Source organism: Perca flavescens, chromosome 16 (genome assembly GCF_004354835.1).
Source record: "Perca flavescens isolate YP-PL-M2 chromosome 16, PFLA_1.0, whole genome shotgun sequence".
NCBI lineage: Eukaryota > Metazoa > Chordata > Actinopteri > Perciformes > Percidae > Perca > Perca flavescens.
The window spans coordinates 8,380,683-8,399,490 of record NC_041346.1 but is presented as its reverse complement, the minus strand read 5'-3'; the positions used below and the strand labels follow the sequence as shown (position 1 = coordinate 8,399,490).

Sequence of the window (18,808 nt, the reverse complement as noted above, 5' to 3'; positions counted from 1 at the left end):
ACAAGCTCAAAAGATTTTCACATTTTGTTTAACGTCAGTAAATACTGGTGAACTTTGAAGCTTTTAAGTGTCTTGAAAAGTGGCAAAATGAGACTAGAAAGGTTGTGGGGAACCATTGAAATACATTATAATTGCTGTGATTCCATGCTACTTACAGCAGATGCTCTAAACAAAGGAGCAACTGCTAACTTTTCAGAGCCACATTCCAAGCCTAGAGCGTGAGTGTTGCTCAAAACACAGTTTTTCCATGATTGGCTCTTTTCTATCCGTGTCTTTTAAAGAGTGTATGTTCTGGGAAATGCAGGCTATCAATGAGCCTCCTTGCACTGAACTACTTCAGTAAAGGAAGCAATTTTCAGTCACTTACTTCCAATTTGTGTGACTCCAACCTCATAGACAGAACACCTCAAAGGTCAAACCTTTCATTAGAGAGCTAGAGATACATTATGTATATATAATTTAAAACCAGACTGTTTTAAATCAGATAGATCCATTCCTCCTTGGTATACTATAAATGCATTTGACTCATTATAGCGTGTGACTGACGCCGGATGTGGCCCCAGCTGCTCTGTGCGATTCTCATAATGCAGTGGGTGGGTGACAGATTGGATCACTGTACCTTCAGCTTGGGAAGCCGTTTAATGGTCTTGAGTGGCCGCAGGACTCGGAGGACCCTCAGGGACTTAATGGTGTTGATGTCCTTGCCTTTCGTCCCTCTGTGCAGATCGAGAGTACAGTTAGTCTGGGTGACGTGGTGTCACCGTCAAGCACGTAAACCCTTTAATCCCATCGTCGAGTAACAAGAGCAGATTGTAGTAAACTGTGTACACTGATAAATACATCTTTATTCTGTTAGTAGAGTACATGCATGTGAGTTCATGTTATTCCACAGAAGCAGGAGGAAAATGCATTTGTTAGGATGACCACAATACATTTACTTTAGGACCAGGGAGAGTATCGCCATCGATTTACCGAATCGATTTGATTCCGATTAACAAGGGTTTGATTCGATATCCATTTGGTTAGGGAAATTTCAGTTTCAATACCAATTTTGCTCGGATATAAAAGAGATCCTCAGAGAACTTAAAACTAAAATATTTTTTAGAATGCAGCAGCTTAATGTTTACATCAAGAATTGACCCCAAAAAAGTTAGTTTAAAGTGCTTTTTACTTAACAGGACGAAGATGACAGCTATTGAAAAGGCCTATATTAAAAGATAAATTTCATGATTTCATTAATTGATATTAGATGACTCAAAAAAAATGGAGAATTGACAATTTTAACCCTTCTAAACTCCACTCTTTTTCAACAATCAAAACACTGACTGCAAATACTTGTTCACTTTTTAATGTCGGGCGTTAACTTCTTATTCATTTTCCACTGTGGTATTGATTCTTTTAGTTTACTAACATATATTTAATTACTTTTTCTGCAATGGCCATTGTTTGTGTGTAACCCATATATCTATATCACAGATAATAGTCAAAAAAAGCTAACGTGCTGTTTCTGTAGAATAACATACAGACATTTCATACTGTTTAGAGTATATGCACAAAGAATCCGCTCCTGGTTGAGGAAGCAGCTTCTTTGCAGGAACCATTGCTGTCAGTCGTTGCAGACGCTGCAGGTATTGTTAAATGGTCACAGAGTCGGAGGTGGGTGTGGGGGTTTAAAAACTAGCTGTTATGCTAATGGCATGCAGCTGAGCCATCATTCACTCAGAGACTGACATTGGCCAAGGACAGTGGGAGAGGAGTTTTTTAATTAATCAGTCACACGTACACACAATGTGGCTGTCACTCTCAATAAAAAAGTGTTTCCCATTTGCTTCTTCATGACTTTTGAGAGTGTGTATATGTATGTGTGTGTGCATTGCAAGTAAGCAAGCAATTGTATATGTGAAGGATGTGAAGGACACGAGCATGCTAGGAAAACATGAATCTAAAAGCCCTGTCATTGGCCCATAGAGGCCCTGTGATTTCTTGAGGCCAATCGTTTCATCCCCAGGGGAGAAGAACAACTCTTACTGTAAAAAGAATATTATTTATTCTTATAATTGTAAAAGAAAGAAAATGCACCTACAGGCTATTAAACAAGGATTATAGGAACACAGTACATGCATTGTCTTTTTAGTCACCTTTCCCAAAAAAACAAGAGCAAAAGTGTAAAGATGGACTAAAAAGCCGTAAGCTTTAGCATGTCTGGCTAACTACCTACATTAGTTACTGAGCGTAATGTCCAAAGGCAAGGGGCATGTCATTAACTAACTATATTACTACTATACTATATTATATTGTGGGGTTACAGGTCATTTTATATTTATGCCTGGGACATGCAGCTTTAGCTTAAGCAGCAACCTCATGTGCCACCGTGGACCAAAACCTGTAGTTTCTTAAATGGCCACTTGAGGCTGGCTCCAAAAGGGAGTCTGTCTATTGGAACGCTATTTCCCTATTATAAATACCAAATGAGAAATTCCTTTCCTGGAAAATTAGTTATCAGCTCCTTTCTAGTAAATAATCTGGAAACTAAGGTACCTGAAAAATAAAGCATGATCACACATCAGTAGGCTTTGAACACCTTTCTCTCCAATCTGTTCCCCTCTGTGTGCCTGGTTTGCTTTAAGGTTTGCCATTCACACAGAGACACACACTCACACACAGGCCCCGGTCAGTCTGGCAAATTCTAATTTAATAAACACCTGGGTGGCCAGAGGATGGTATTATATACACTATGAAAACCAAATGTTCAAGTTGTGACTGTTTACCCATTACTGAATGAAAACAATTATTTCTCGTGTCTAAAAGTCTGACGTGGTGAGGGACAGAAGCATGGTTCCATACATTTTAGTCCTTTTCCTTTCTCAACGGAAGTCTAACAGAATGACATGCGGCGCTCATGCTTGGATGGCTTGGTTACCCTGGCATGCAATCTGCAAACTCAATGCCAGTCCTCGCTATTCAAGGAACTCAACACATTGAGACGGAAAGAACAGTCTCCCAATAGCTTTCAGAAGTGCCTTGGGCCAGAAAGATGATGAACATGAACGTGTGTATGCGTGCGTGTATGTGTGCGTGTGTGTGTGTGTGTGTGTGTGTGTACAAGGTTGTGCGTTCACATTAACTCAGCACTGATTGCTTGAAGTCCAACTAAAATCACATCTAGTCATATGTTTTTGCAGTCTAAAATAATGTCATTTGCATTGTTTTTTTTTACATATTTTCCTCTTTACTTTCTATAATTGGGAGAATTTTCTGAACTGTCAAGGATACAAAAGGACCTTGGTTACTGTAAAGTGTGGTGACCAGCAGTTTCTTTCTTTCTTCCAAAAATATACAATTGCTGTAAGAGAATTGAAAAAAAGTTGTGAATGTGTGTGGGAGGTTAAAAAATGTAATCGTAAATCTTAAAAAAAACAATCATACCTACATACAATGCGTATGTAGGGATTAGTATAATAATAGTATTATTTCACATATATAAACAGGTTGTAACCCTGCTTTTTAATGAAATAAGCACTCATGGTAATTTCAGCTGAGAAGCTATCATCCTTTATCGATTCACCTTGAAAGAGAGATGTAGCTTAGGGGCAGGGAGGTGAATTGAGCTGCAGGCTATAATCTCTTAGTGATTTGACCAATTAAACCCACTTTAGTGAAGAATAAAGGAGATTTACACAAAGTAGAAACACCAGATAGAGACATTTTAGCTTTGTTACAATTGCTACCTAATGAGTTTGTAAGTGGAAAGATATTAAGTGCAGATTCATAATGGTGCATGTCAGCAGCTCTATGTTGGTCTTCTGAAAGCTATGAGGTGGCGTTCCCAATATTGTCTTTTTTGGTTTGAATGTCCCAATATTGGGACAGGATGTTACTTTTCTAAAAAGGGAAGAGAGGAAGGAGGGAGGGAAATCATGGTCATTTCCCAAGCACCTTGGGATGGAGGGCGGCAAAGTTTATACGGAAGGGCTGATAAGAGAAGCGTTCTGTGTTTCACATGTGGGGGGAAAAGGGACAAGGGGGGAGGTCAATAAGCAAAAGGTAGATAGGGACAGTTCCCACCTGGCCACGCTTTGTTGCGATCTGATGAGAAAAAGCAATGACACAAACACACACAATACACAAACACCGCCCACATAAATAGAGCACACAAGCATATAAAGAAAGACAGAGCAAGACAAACATTTGAAGCTGATATTACACAGGCGTGAAGATACAGCGACATTATCCAGCCTTACATCGAAAAGAAGCCAAAGATAAGACACATATAGAAGCACTTAAACTAATTACCCTGTAAAAGAGCAAAGCAATAGACAGGTCTGATGAAATATTACAGTGATTATGTGCACTGCATGCATGAATAAATCACATTTATAGCAAGAGGATGGTCATGACATGGACAGTTTGATGAGAAGATGAGAGGACACCGTTAATGAGCACAATCTACTGTATGGCTACGCTCACACTAGAGCTGAAAAAAATTAAAAAATCTGATTTTATCCCTTGTGTGACCAAAACAGCTTTTAATAAACTGTGAACAGAAGAAAAACAAAGCCACAATTAATTCAATTCAATTCAGATTCAGGCCACTTTCACACAGTATGTGGTCCTAAATCTGTGACATACTGAAGTCCTGGCGGCACTTGTGGGCTAGTTGCTGTTTTACTCAACAAGTGCCCAAACCATATGACGATATAAGTTGTTTATTCCTACCCTCTAAGATGACCTACAGGAGCGGTGCATAAATTAGCGCCGCTAGAGGTGGCAGGGAATACGACCCACAGAAGCGAACTTAACGGTCAAAGTTTTAAACACGCCGATTACAATGTGAAATTGTCGTAGTTAGGTTACGGTACGTCGAGGTACCAAAAGTACTTAGTTAAGTTTAGAAGAAGATTTTGGTTTGGGTTATGTTACTTAAAGGTCCCATGGCATGAAAATTTCACTCAATGAGGTTTTTTTAACATTAATATGCGTTCCCCCAGCCTGCCTATGGTCCCCCAGTGGCTAGAAATGGTGATAGGTGTAAACCGAGCCCTGGGTATCCTGCTCTGCCTTTGAGAAAATGAAAGCTCAGATGGGCCAATCAGGAATCTCCTCCTTATGAGGTCATAAGGAGCAAGGTTACCTCCCCTTTCTCTGCTTTGCCCGCCCAGAGAATGTGGCCCACCCATGAGAGAGAGACATGGCTTTCAAACGAGCAAAGTGGCAGTTGGTCAAGGCCACACCCCCACCCTCCACCTTGCCCCCCCCCTCTCTCCTCCTTAGTAGCTACAGACACAGAAATGGCACATACTAAGGAAAGCTCATTGTGGGACTGGCTCTAGTGGCTGTAATTCTGCACCAAGGCTGAATTTCGGGAAAGAGACTTCAGATACAGTAGGGGACCACTAAGGTCTATATAAAAGCATCCAAAGAGCACCATGTCATGGGACCTTTAACTTCCGGTTAAGTAACGTGACGCAGAACATGACGTAGTTTCCGTAAAGTAAAAAAAAAAAAAAAAAAAAAAACTTGCTGTTTACTTTTATTTTGAAATGGGAATCAAATACCTGAGTGGATCTGAATGGATCTGAGTCAGTCACTGCTAGGGGAAAAAAAGATTTGAAGAAATTGCAAGAGGTGAAAAGAGCTTTCAATCATTTGTACAAGTGTTTGAAGCATATTAACAAATTATTTTTGGAATATGTTTCCATGACTTTATATTTGTTCGACATGATTATTATTGTCGACCGCGCCTGGTGGTTAATCAGTCCCTCTATTAGGGTCTGTTTGAGTCGACTGCGTTTTGGGGTGGGTCCAATTACCTTTGGGGTCACTCAGATCAGGTCTGTCTTTTCATTTATTCATCATGTCGGTCCTGAGTGGGTTTCCACAGGTCAGTTTCAAATCAGGTCCAACATTTTGGACTCGTGAAGGAAAAACAAGCAAGCCGAACACAGTTTTTTTTAAAATGGGAACGTCAACTTCCTGCGCAGTGCCAGAAAAAGAACTAAATAAAAGAAATCAACGCAGGTACAAATATGGTACTCTTAAATTTGCCTATTTTGCGGTTTCATTGGCAAAAAACCCTGATACAAGTCATGCTTAAAATGAATAAACCAACAACAGTCTGATTGATATTACCTGGCTAGCACCAATAAAATGGAGATAAATGTTTTTGCAAATGAACCCTTCATTTCAACATGAAAAATGTTTTTACGCTGTTCCCAGCAATAACAACTTCCATGTCAAAAATGAAAGGCTAGGTAGTGAGACATCCAAAAGTTTGGCCAAATTATGTTTAGCCTTTTAATTTGGAAGTAAAACTGAAAGTGAGCAAATATGGCAGGTCAGAGTTGAAGCAGTCTCTAAACCTTGATGAATCTTTATGTAGGACGGCTTGAGTTTTACATAATATGATAATAATATTACAGGATGTCTGTGTTTTCTTGTTTTGTCTTAAAACTGTCTGATCGTTTGCCTGCTCATGTTTCTTTCCTCGTCGGATCAACAGCAGCTAACTTGGCGAGACTATTTATTTTTTTTTTAACCAATAGAAGAATACATCCAAATGAAATCCGAGTTCCAAGAAAGCAGAATTATTCTGTAAGTCTTGCAATGTGAACGTAGCCTGTTACACGATTACATGCCATAAATGTGAGTTGATGAGGAAGATGATAGGAGACAAAATGCTGGACAGGAAGTGAACGTGGGAGGAAGGGATGAGGGGGAAGGGGTTGACAGAGTCACGTAGTCTGCTGAACCCGACATTGCTATTATACTTTTAAAGTGATATATGTTTATAAATGAACAGTGCATTAGTAGTTCGAAAGATACTGACAGAATGCTGAAAGCTACATCATTCTGTATCTTTATTATACTGCAATTGCGTAAAAAGTGAAAAAATAAATGCTTCATATCTACCATTCACTCGGTTTAATAGTTATAATAGTTTTCAATTAGCGTATTTATATTTGTGTGCTTATTATGGACAGCAGCACTCAGGTCCTTTGTATCCATGAATACCTGGAACCCCTTTCACTCTTATGAAAGCTTGAACCTTTGAAACTGTAGTCTCTGACAGTACTGTATGTTTCTTATTCACAGTGCTGCAACGATATTCATTATGTACATTGTTCCTGCTAACGCATATAAAATATATCCGATAAATGGAAAACCATTAATTGCACTTATGTGACTCAAATGCTGATGTTAAAGCACAAACACAGTTACATAACAAAAAACAGAGTAAATGCCAGTATCTTTGATCATCGTGACTGTCGGTGATGATAAGAATAGCGAATAACAAAATATGACATTTGTTCAAAACAATTAGCTGAGAGAGGGAGGTTGCTGCAGACACATCTATAAACACTGCAAATGACACTGGCTAAGATGGACAGGAAGGAAAAGACAAACAGAAAAATAAACAAGCACATGGACAGACACACAGGCAGAGGGACAGGCAGCATTTTACCCCATAAGGCTCCTGAAAGCAATCCGAGCCAGAAAACAAAGACGGAAGGAAGAAAAGTGAAAGAGAAAAGACAGAGACAGAGTCAGCAACGGATAAAAAAGACAGAGAGAAGCATCAATCTACAGCTGGGAAGAAATCAAAGCGACAGAAAGCAGTACAAAGAAAAATACACAGGTGGACAAACTTTCAGCAGAGTCGATACTGTATGTGAAATAGTGGTGTCTGCGAAATACCTGACAGCGCTGGTTGAAACAGAATACGTAATCACCCTGGTACTCCAGAGAGCCACAATGCAGGTCTGTAAGCGTCAAGGGCCTCATTATCTCCCTTTATACTGTGGCTATGGATAACATTTATTTCCTATTGCCTGGAAGGTGCCTGTTGAAATCATATAACACGTACCCTTCAAACATAGATCTGGTCAGTTTAATATTCTATATCAGTGTGCGAGGTATAATGAACTGCAGGTACCCGCAGCAACTACTACCTCTTTTGCTACTAGTTAACATCACTGATAAAATGGACCTAACCAGCACTCACCCATAAGGAATACATTTCTGACCTTCTGAATACTTATTAGTATGTAGGTACTCAAGATGTAAATATGGTAAGTGTCGGGAAAAATAGACCCGTTAACTACTCCAAATAGTCGTGAGGGGAGGCCAAAAATGTGCAGCTGTGTGAGGTACAACATGTTGAGGCAAAAAGCTGCTGGAACTTTTCTTTCTGGATGTGGAAAGTGGGCATAGTATAAGCATGATTATATACTGTAATACGTTCCAAGGTGTCCCAATATACTAAACGATGGAGAACATTCACCCCCACATTGTCCGTTATTTTCAAATTTCAGGGCATACAATACAGAATAGGTGGATATAGCACAAAAACAGCAAAAAGATTGTAAACTTGAAGATGTCGATACTACACTGTGACACTAGTTGTGGTTTAAAACAACAAAAATCACGACAGGAACATTATGATTTGTAAAACTACCTTCAACATACGATTACTTCTGCAGTGTATTGAGCTGCAAGAGTTGCAATTAGGTGCTAGCTTAGAGACTTATGTCCCCTTGGAAACCTTAAACCAGCCAAACTGTGACATATAGGGAGGGGCTGTGGAGACTTTATGTAACAATGAAAGATAAGTTTGACATAGTTGTGTGTCTGCAAAACAACCCCAGCAATTGGATGAACACAGGCGCAGCAGCACCTAGCCCCAGGTTAGCATGCTAGCATCATCCAGAGAAGGATACTGGAGAGAGGGTAACATCAGCTAAAAATACACTACTACTATTACTACTACTACTACTACTACTACTACTACTACTACTACTAATAATAATAATAATAATAATAATAATAATAATAATAATAATAATAATAATAATAATAATATACAATACAAAAACAATTTGTTGTGTTTTGGTCTGGTTCTATCAACCCCTGAATACATTATATCCAGATCCCTGCTGTGATTAAAAAGTAACACTGCAGGCATAAAAAAAAGGAAACGTTGACTTACGAGCAGGCAAAGGCCACCAGAGCTCCGCTGACCACAATGAAGTCCAGAATGTTCCACAGGTCACGGAAATAAGCGCCAGGGTGGAGGAGCAGTCCCAAGTCAATCATCTCGAGTCACAGAGTGAATATAACAGAATCATTTTCAAAACCCCATACAAGCTGACAAGGACACTTTCTGTGTTTTAAGGTCTCTTCTAGAAGCTATTCTGACCTTCCTTCTTAGTTCATAAAACTCTTTAAAAGACTTCTGCTTTTAATATTTACTACCATTCATTTTAGTGGCGCAGTACATTCATTATCTAAAGCATTTGGAAATATTACAGTTAAGAAATGTTAAAACCACAAACCCAATTAGCAATGCCAGTGACATGACAAAGCTGTCCACTGTGTGCTGCCTTTCCGGTAAACACAGATTTGGCGATTTGCAGGTTAAAAAAACAACTAGATAAAACTAAGCGAAATATGGTTAAAAAACTATAATCTCAATATGAGGTCTTGTCCTAATTAGACGAAAACTTGTAGTCATTGAAATGCTGTTGAAACCATAGTTATATGTAACCCAAACCTCTAAAAAAAGTTTGTATTTCAAACACATACCCAACCTAGAATCCTAGATGTTGTTGACCTGCACATTGGCAAAACCTGCTTAGCTGATTTTTCAGAGCTCAAAAATCAAAGTGTACCTCCATTTCCACAGCCTCCTCACCTTAATCACCATCTCAAAAGTGAAGACCCCGGTAAAGACATAGTCCAGATACTTGAGAACCTGTGTAAGAAAATATCCTGTGAGATGACTCGTCAGATCCTGTGACAGATGTTTTCAGTTCAAGAAACTTTGGAAGTGTGTTTGTGTGTGTGTGTGTGTGTGTATGTGTGTGAATGGACACGTTGTGCAAAACATGTTCCTCTGCACTGTCAGAGGTCTCAAGCTCTGTCAGCTTTGAACTCCCCTGCACTAACACAGATTGACTGAACACCCACACAAATATACAATATGCAAACGCCCATCTCCTCAGCTTCTCTCTGTGCTACTGACTAGAATAAGAATTAGTCGTGCTTGTCAGACAAAATGCAAAAAGTCACATTACCCACATGGGTTAATGTGTCACGCAGGGATCAGTGTTTCCCACACAGACTAAACTGTGGCGGTGCGCCACACAATCAACACTGGACGCCACACATTACGTTTCATTATTTTTTTACTCTATTTAAAACACGCAGCATATTCGTTCCGCTGCATTTCCTTTCCCTGCTCTCCTCTGTCTCTCTGTCACTCACACGTCTGTCTCTCTCAGGCCACCCACCAACACACACACACACACACACACACACACACACACACACACACACACACACACACACACACACACACACACACACACACACACACACACACACACACACACACACACACACACACACACACACACACCCAGCGTCTGTCTCCATGAAAACAAGCTTGGTATTTCGTGAACACCTTTACACAATCACACATTAAAAAGTGCTATAAAAATTATTTATTTTCTGAATACAATGTTGTCAGTGTGTTAATGTTGGAGTCCTGACCCGACTCTTGCGCCTGCTTTAGAAAGTTAAGTAGTCGCAAGTTTGCGGTAATGCAGTTGGGTTGTCGAGGTATATGTAGCTATATATATATATATATATATATATATATATATATATAGCTACACATATTCAGACTGATACCTCCGGTTCAGGCTGGTCCTCATCCTCAACACGGGCCCGTGTATATATCGAGGTATATGTAGCTATATATATATATATATATAGCTATATAGCTATATATATAGAGGATGAGGACCAGCCTGAACCGGAGGTATCAGTTCGAATATGTGTAGCTATATATATATATATATATATATATAGCTACATATACCTCGATATATATATATATATATATATATATATATATATAGGCCCGTGTTGAGGATGAGGACCTGCCTGAACCGGAGGTATCAGTCTGAATATGTGTAGCTATATATATATATATATATATATATAGCTACATATACCTCAATATATATATATATATATATATATATATATATATATATATATATATATATATATATAGGCCCGTGTTGAGGATGAGGACCAGCCTGAACCGGAGGTATCAGTCTGAATATGTGTAGCTATATATATATATATATATATATATATATATATAGCTACATATACCTCGATATATATATATATATATATATATATATATATATATATATATATATAGCTACATATACCTCGATATATATATATATATATATATATATATATATATATATATATATATATATATATATATATATATATATATATATATAGGCCCGTGTTGAGGATGAGGACCAGCCTGAACCGGAGGTATCAGTCTGAAACAGAGCTCAACAGTCCGACCAGTGGAATTAGTTATGTTATTAATTTGTTTACAATATTTTCAGGCTTCAACCAGTGCTGCTCAAGCAGAAAGACAGGGTCACTGGGAGAGAAAGAGATAGATTTGTTAGGCATTGAAGAAAGAGTAGGAGAGGAGGACAGCATCCAACAACGTGTCCTACTCAGTTTTTGATACTTGATTGTTACGAAAATAAGTATTTTAACCCCCCTTCACCCGCGCCACAAATTGCTTTCTAATCTGTGGGAAACACTGGGGATATACATATAATACATTTTATATAAAGAGAATAGAAACATTTTGCCAAACTAGATGTGCGCCAAGTCAGTGTGACATTTATCGAAGAAAATGAATTTTGAAAAGCCTCTTTTTGTGCCTTCTACCTCAATATGGGAAAACCGTCGAGCCCTGTCAGGAAGGAGTTAATCAGTTTGAATGAAGTCAGCCCAAACGAGATGTGTGTGTTTTTGTGTGTGAATCCTCATGCTCTTGTGTAAGCGTCTGACAGCCAGTGTGTTTGTTGTGTACTTCCAGATGTTTACTTATTACGTCTAGATGTCAGTCTGACTCACGTTGTTTCGCGGTGCATTGGCTTGCACGGGATCCTCGGCTGCCAGAGCGATGCTGCTCATGGTGATGACCATCAGGATGCACATTTCAAAGTAGCGTAGGTTGACCATGTAGTGACACAGCCGCCGCACCCTGCAAGACCACACGTATAAATACACACACACAAATTTAAAAATACAAACGGGGTAGTGACAGCTCACTAGGTGATGTCCTCCCAGGTGACGTCCTCCAATAAGAGGTCACGCATATCCCTCCTTGTCAAAAAAATGCACAAAAGTAGACATGTTAGACAGGATACTAATTCACTTGTGGCACCAACCCTTAATTTAACAGCAGAGTACCATGGCCTCAGATTTCAGGTGCTGGCACTCTTCCCAACTGCTTCACACTACAAACCACCCCAGTGTGCACTGGAGGCCATGGTCTGAAGCCAACAGAACCACATCAGCAGCAGAAATGAGAACCACTGTAGGCACAGCTCTCGATACGGTTATGCAAGGACAGAATGGCAGTTATGTCTGAGAGTTTCAACATGTCCAACCATATCCCAATCTGAGGCGCCAGATGGTTTGTTACACAGAACCATCTGAGAAGCTGTCATTGGGAACGGTTTGGAAAAGGGCAGACACTTTCAAAAAAACAGTTGCCTCTCTGTGTCGTCACACACACCTAACCCATGCCCGTAGCTGCCTGTAGCTCCTCACAGTACGCGGATTGGTCCGAACCATGATAGTTTGGACACAAACATTACTTGAAGCCTAAAGATGATTACCAGATGTTCTACTACCAGATGTTCCAGCAGGTTTCTTTGTCTCCTGATCCAACTCACAGCAGGGAGCAATCGTGACCGATCGGGCATGTTGCTATTCACACCAGACACGCATTTCACAGTGCCGGTCACAAAGCGATCCTGAGCCTCTCCGCTCTACAGAACGGATTTTCATCATGGTAAAGTTCATAACCTCATGAAATTATAATGTAATGTGTCGTGTGTGTGTGTGTGTTTGGGTGTCACTCTCTCGGTCTGTCTCTCTCTCTCTCTCCGTGTGCCTGATTGCGTGTCTAGCGGTAGACACAGCTGAGAAGTCAAAATCACCATGAACCTGGGTGTTTTATTTTGAAATTTGTTTGATTTTTGGTAAAGTATCCGGCTGCACTGTGGCATTCCTGCGTTTGATAACGTACCTGGCTTGACATATTCGCTCTGGCCACTGGATTCTGGATCCAGAATGTATTACATGGATGTTATCCAGATTGGATAACATGGGCGCCAAAATAAAAAAATGGCTCTGCTTCACAGCGCTTCCGGGTCCAGTGTATCCCTGGCATCAGCTTTACTTCCCAAGATTTGCGCACACAGAACTAACAATATGAATATGAATATAGTGATCAAGCTACAAAGTAACATAACAGGATGCATGTATATTTGATAGACCACCTGGAGGCTGCAATCGGTCTGAAGTCCTTCCTCTCTCACTAGAGAAGACTATCTTGTTTTCCAGGGAAAACAACACACATTTGGTCAGCCCGAGCCTTATGAGTGTCACAACACCTATCTCCGGAAAATAGGAGAGTCCAGCCCCTGTCAGGACTTCAGGATTTCAAAGCAAAGTGCTGTGCTTGCGAGAGGACAGTCAACATCCTGATCCTCAACAACCACTTTATGTAGCCAGGGGGGTCGGTCCACCCATGTACCCATGGCGCCTGCTGCACAATGGCAATGCTCCACACTCCAACATCTAAACAAGTGGTGTTTTCAATATACATGTTGAAATTGAATATTGCACAGCATCTCTTTTCCTCCATCAATATTATTGATTTTTTTGTACATTACTCCAAATATACAGTACATGCCTTAATTATGTGATGAAGGTATGTCTGATATACTTCCTGTGGAAATGAGGATGAATTGATGTTCACCACTGGGGATGCAGACATAAGCGGAACAGTTAATGTATAATATAAGGCTCTTAGTTTCAAGTATTGTTTTAACAAGGTGGGTGAATGAAATAATTTTGGGCAGAAAAATAATGGCCTACATCTACATGAATTCACCATGTGCTGTTTGTTAGTTTTTTCCATCTCATACGGTAAAACCCTAATGTGTGGGATTTATGAACTTTCTGTCCTAATTTAACCCAAACTATCAATTTTATTTCATGTCACTCCTCACAGTCACCTCGCAGCCACGACTTACGGGTTTGTTTGCCCGAAGATGAACATGGAGCTGTAGGGAAGGATCTGCCGAGGCCCATTAGCTGCCTCCTCCTCCTCCAGGTCTTTCTTCTCATCACTGAGTCGGAAGTTGTCGCAGTCGATATTGTTCACTGGTGTGTAAAAATAAACACATTCATTAGCTCAAAGAAGCACAAACATTAGTAAAAACTGAGGTTGGATTCGAAATGCAGGCTCTGGTCTATATAGTTCTTTTACGATTGCATTTTCTTCCTGCATTCATTCAAATGTTTTATCAAAATTACATTAATTAGATTAAATAATAATAAATTAGACATTTCTCTTATGGTGGTGGTTGCAGTGTCAAGACTAAGTCATTTAGTTAGTTATCAGTTAATTACATTGTTCTTATTTTGGCACATTCGGACATGACCCCTATTGTTTACGATAACATTTTACTCATTAATTTCTTTGCTGAGATCTGGAGCTGTGGTGAAATTCTTAATTAGCCTTAATTACCCTTAATGACACTGCTGTAAAGTGATGAATAGTGAGAAAAAAAATGATATAATAAGATGTTTTAATCATACAGTATAACTGATACTGATGATCTCCAAAAACTTCAAAAAGCAAAACTTTCCTTCGACCTTCCCAATCCTTCCTCAGTTGATGTGTGTACTCACTGGGTATGATGGTGGTTTCTCCAGGCGGGGCAGTGATGGTGACAGGGATGTGGATGGCGTTGTTGTTGAGGCCGGCCTGGCTGGCCCTGGTGGAGTTCTTCTGGTTGTCAGCATCCTCTTGCTTTTCTCCAAGACTCAGGCTACTCCGCATTAGCTGCTGAGGACTGGAGGCGAGGCCGTCCTCCTCAGCATCTGACTGCCTCTCCCTGAGGAAAGAGATGTGTGTTATCACAGGCATCATTGTACTCTGCTCTCAGGGGGCTTCATTTGCCAGCATTTTTGGCCAAATGAGATCCATATGAGGGCATTTTTCTGTCCTCCTGGGAAACAGACCACAATTTATCTGACAGCAGACTAGAAGTAGGTGTGTACTGCTATCCAAACACAAGTTATGTGTTGTTTATGTATGGAGACAAACTGATGCAAATAATAAATAATTCTTACTTCTACTTACACAGTGTCTTGGAATATAAAATTAAAGTCTAAAAAACCCACTGGGGAATAAATTAAGCCAGATACATAACAGGCCAATCAGAGAGCTGTAGTGAATGTTTAGATGTTATGACATGGCGCTGTTAAGCCTGTACTCCATGAACTAATATTCAAAACAGGCAAAGAAGATATCCAATAAAATGAAGCAAGACTTTGCAGCTGCAGGCCCGTTTTCTAACCTCAAATGTATTACTCACTATAAAGCTGCATTGAGGGGAGCTGCAGATTCAGCTGATAATTTTCTTTAGGTTTATCACAACGAGCAATCCCTTTTACACTGCCATTCTATGTATTGTCAAACTATTGAGTGTGTATATATATATATATATATATATATATATATATATATTATTAGAGAGACACCTCATTTCAATTTAGCTGCATAATAGATCATTGATGTCTCTCTTTAAAGCTATATATAAGAAATCAATGATCTATTATGCAGCTAAATTGAAATGAGGTGTCTCTCTAGCTAATTTATCCATTGCCCTGCCACACCACAACAACAATACACAAAGCTTTACAAGCCAAGCAACACAGCAGCAATAAAGTTGCTGTGTAAAATGTCAAAAATAAAACACACAAACCATGCTGTTAAAGAAAGGACAGTGTTTTCCTTTAAATCAACTCTATTGTATATAGTTTATAGTAATTGTGAATAGTTGAATATATATAGGATAACAGTAGGCCTGCAGGATATTGGAAAAAACTGACATTGCGTTTACCTAGATATATATTGCTATATGAAAAAAAAGACTAACTTTTACAAGATGACATAAATAGCTCTATTTAGAAATAATGAATCATTCTCAACTACTGGGGTGATTTTATAGGGGGGTGCATCTACATAGAAAATAAAAAAGGAAATGTTCTTATGTAAACCAGTCTTTGTTGAACTTTAATGCTCTTCTACTCTTCTGAAGTGATTTTGGAGAGGGAAATTAGGAAGAAATACACTGGTTGACTGACATGACACCATTGTATATATATAATACTATCAATCCAGGCTAAAGTGAATGATATTAACAATGCATGCATGTTGCTTCCTTTAAATTTCAGGTTGTGGTCGACTAGCGGGGCATGATTTGGTTGCTTGATAAACTGATCAACATTGATTGTGATTGTTGGTTTGCTGTGCATGCAGAGCCTGCATGTTACGCACTAGCAACAAACAAAAACACTGAAATCAGTGTAAATTACGTTAGATCAGACACAGACTGCTATCGTAGATTAGTATTAGGTTTTCCTAACAATAACATTGCATTAATCAGGTGATTTAGATTTTGTCTTTGCAGCGTACATAAAACACTGACTACTGTAGCTTCACTACCCATGGAAAAGCATGTGCATCACTGTGTCAGTGGCAGCTGCCGCTTACGCTACTTTTCTCCACACGGGAGAGCCTCACTTCCCGTTACAAACCCCATCGGACTAACGTTACGTCACATACACACGTTGCCCACATGGCTACCTGTCTTAAAGGGGAAGGGTCGGCCAGTAACAATCTTTTAAAAGGAGAACGGTGAAAGTTTACTGTTCTATCAATCAGAATAAAAGTTGTAGCGTCAACATCTCAACGTCCTGTGATGTGACTATCGTGCATGCGAATATGGCGATGTAGGCGATGAAACTATATATCGTGCAGCCCTAGACAACAGTCAGTCAGAATATAGTAAGGCCATTGTATAGTCACCAACAACCTCAGACATACAAACAAACCACGCAAAACATTGATACAAAGTAACATCTGCAGTCTTACCTGTGGCCTTTGGTTCCATTCTTGTTCCTCTTACAGTCGTCTCCATCCAGTGTAGACTGAGCTCTGACCATACGAGAGCAGCGCCCCTTCCTCTCTCCATTACTATCACCACCCCCTCCCCCCTTCCCCCTGCGCTCTCCCTGCGCACCATTCCCTATCATCCCGTTTCCCTCTTTTGGTGGACAATGGGAGTGATGGTGGCGGTGCCCTCTTTCTTCTCCTCCTCGGAAGTCATTGACCTCCTCCTCAGGAGAGCCGGCCTGGTGATGGTGCCTGTGTCCCTGCCCTCCATCGCGGCTGTGGCTACTCTCCCTTCTCCTCTCTCTTATCTGGGCACTGTCTGTGTTGTGATCTCTGCTCCGGCTGTGATGGGTGTGGGGCCTCCCTCCCCGGCCTTCGCCGCCCTCCCTGCTCTCCCCGTTCCTGTCACGGTGCCTGTGATGCTTCCTGGAGTGCGTGTGGAAGTTTTCACCCGTCAAGTCCTGCCGCGGATCCCCTGCCTCATCCCGTCCTCCTTCAGGAGACCTGCTGGGTTTGTCGCCGTTCTTGGCCTCCACCACGAGCGGCCGGTCCAGGTGAGTCTTCATGTCAGGGTGCAGGTGGAGGGCGGAGGACATCTGGAGGCGCTCCTCAGGGTCGAGCTCGTTGAACAAAGCCTCGCTGCTCGTCCTCATGTTGTGTCTCCTCAGCTGGTTGGTCCTCTGCTCCCACACTGACATGGCCTTTGCTGACCGCTGCTGCTCCTTACTGCAAACAGGAATAAACCCACAGAAAGCGATCATGGGAGAAGGAAAAATAATGACGTACAAACATTTTATATGAATCTTTTTTTTTAATTTTTGTTTTTACTTTCTTTATGGGTGAACATCACCATCCACAGTTTCATCCATAGCCACCATAGTCATCCATAATCTAATCTCTAATTCTACTCATCAAGTCCCTAATTAGGAAAAGTAAGTAATAAGGAACCAGACACGAGGTGGTCTATGGATGTGTCAGCACAAATGTCCACCATGGTAAAGCTTTCACTTACCATATACTGTATGAAGAAAGTAGTTTACATCCTCCATAACAAAATATGATTATTTGTAATTTCCCCGACACTTAAGATGGGAAAATGTATCGATCTATCTAAGGGTTGTTACATGCTCTTGTCATGACATGATCTGATAGATGGGGAAAAGGCAAAGGACATTGTTCTCACACATGCTTTAAAAGGTTTTCCTATGACTCGTACAAACAAGCTGAATGCAGAGCAAGCTTTCCATGGACTAAAACAGACGCATATACTATTTCATATACTTAAGGAAACCACATTTTGTTGAAATTAAAAGATTGATCTAATGAAAGTTTCTTTCAATACTTGATTCAATGTATAAAATGATGATGATCAGAGGTGAGTCTTTAAAACCAAAAAGTCTAATTCGTCCTTCCGAAACACTCCTCAAACTGTCAGGAATTTATTCCAGAATTCACGACAGATCATTTGGCCCATGCTGCCCTACGGATTAAAAAGATTATTTAAAACTTCTGGAACATGTTTAATTAAGTCAGAAGTTACATTTTTTCAAGTCCAACAACACTGACATGCCGTGATAGTGGTTGCTGTTACTGTTCCTCATGTCCATACTTGCCCAAAAGAATTCCCTTCTTAATGCGATTTTAATTACTTAAAGGTGCCCTGCCACACGTATTTCATTACTTTATGGTAATATCTGAAGTTCTACCATGGAC

General features: G+C 40.1%; 1 protein-coding gene across 6 annotated transcripts in view; it reads right to left on the bottom strand.

Moving 5' to 3' along the window:
- cacna1bb (calcium channel, voltage-dependent, N type, alpha 1B subunit, b) overlaps positions 1–18,808 on the bottom strand; it is a 219,534-nt gene that overhangs the window by 54,732 nt on the left and 145,994 nt on the right. For all 6 annotated transcript variants that reach the window (XM_028602209.1, XM_028602212.1, XM_028602211.1 and 3 more), the window contains exons 24-30: positions 17,075–17,821; positions 14,824–15,029; positions 14,163–14,292; positions 11,968–12,097; positions 9,692–9,751; positions 8,987–9,093; positions 620–716 (exon numbers count right to left, since the gene is read on the bottom strand). In XM_028602209.1, coding sequence (XP_028458010.1) covers positions 620–716; positions 8,987–9,093; positions 9,692–9,751; positions 11,968–12,097; positions 14,163–14,292; positions 14,824–15,029; positions 17,075–17,821 — 1,477 coding nt within the window. The remainder of the gene's footprint in view (positions 1–619; positions 717–8,986; positions 9,094–9,691; positions 9,752–11,967; positions 12,098–14,162; positions 14,293–14,823; positions 15,030–17,074; positions 17,822–18,808) is intronic.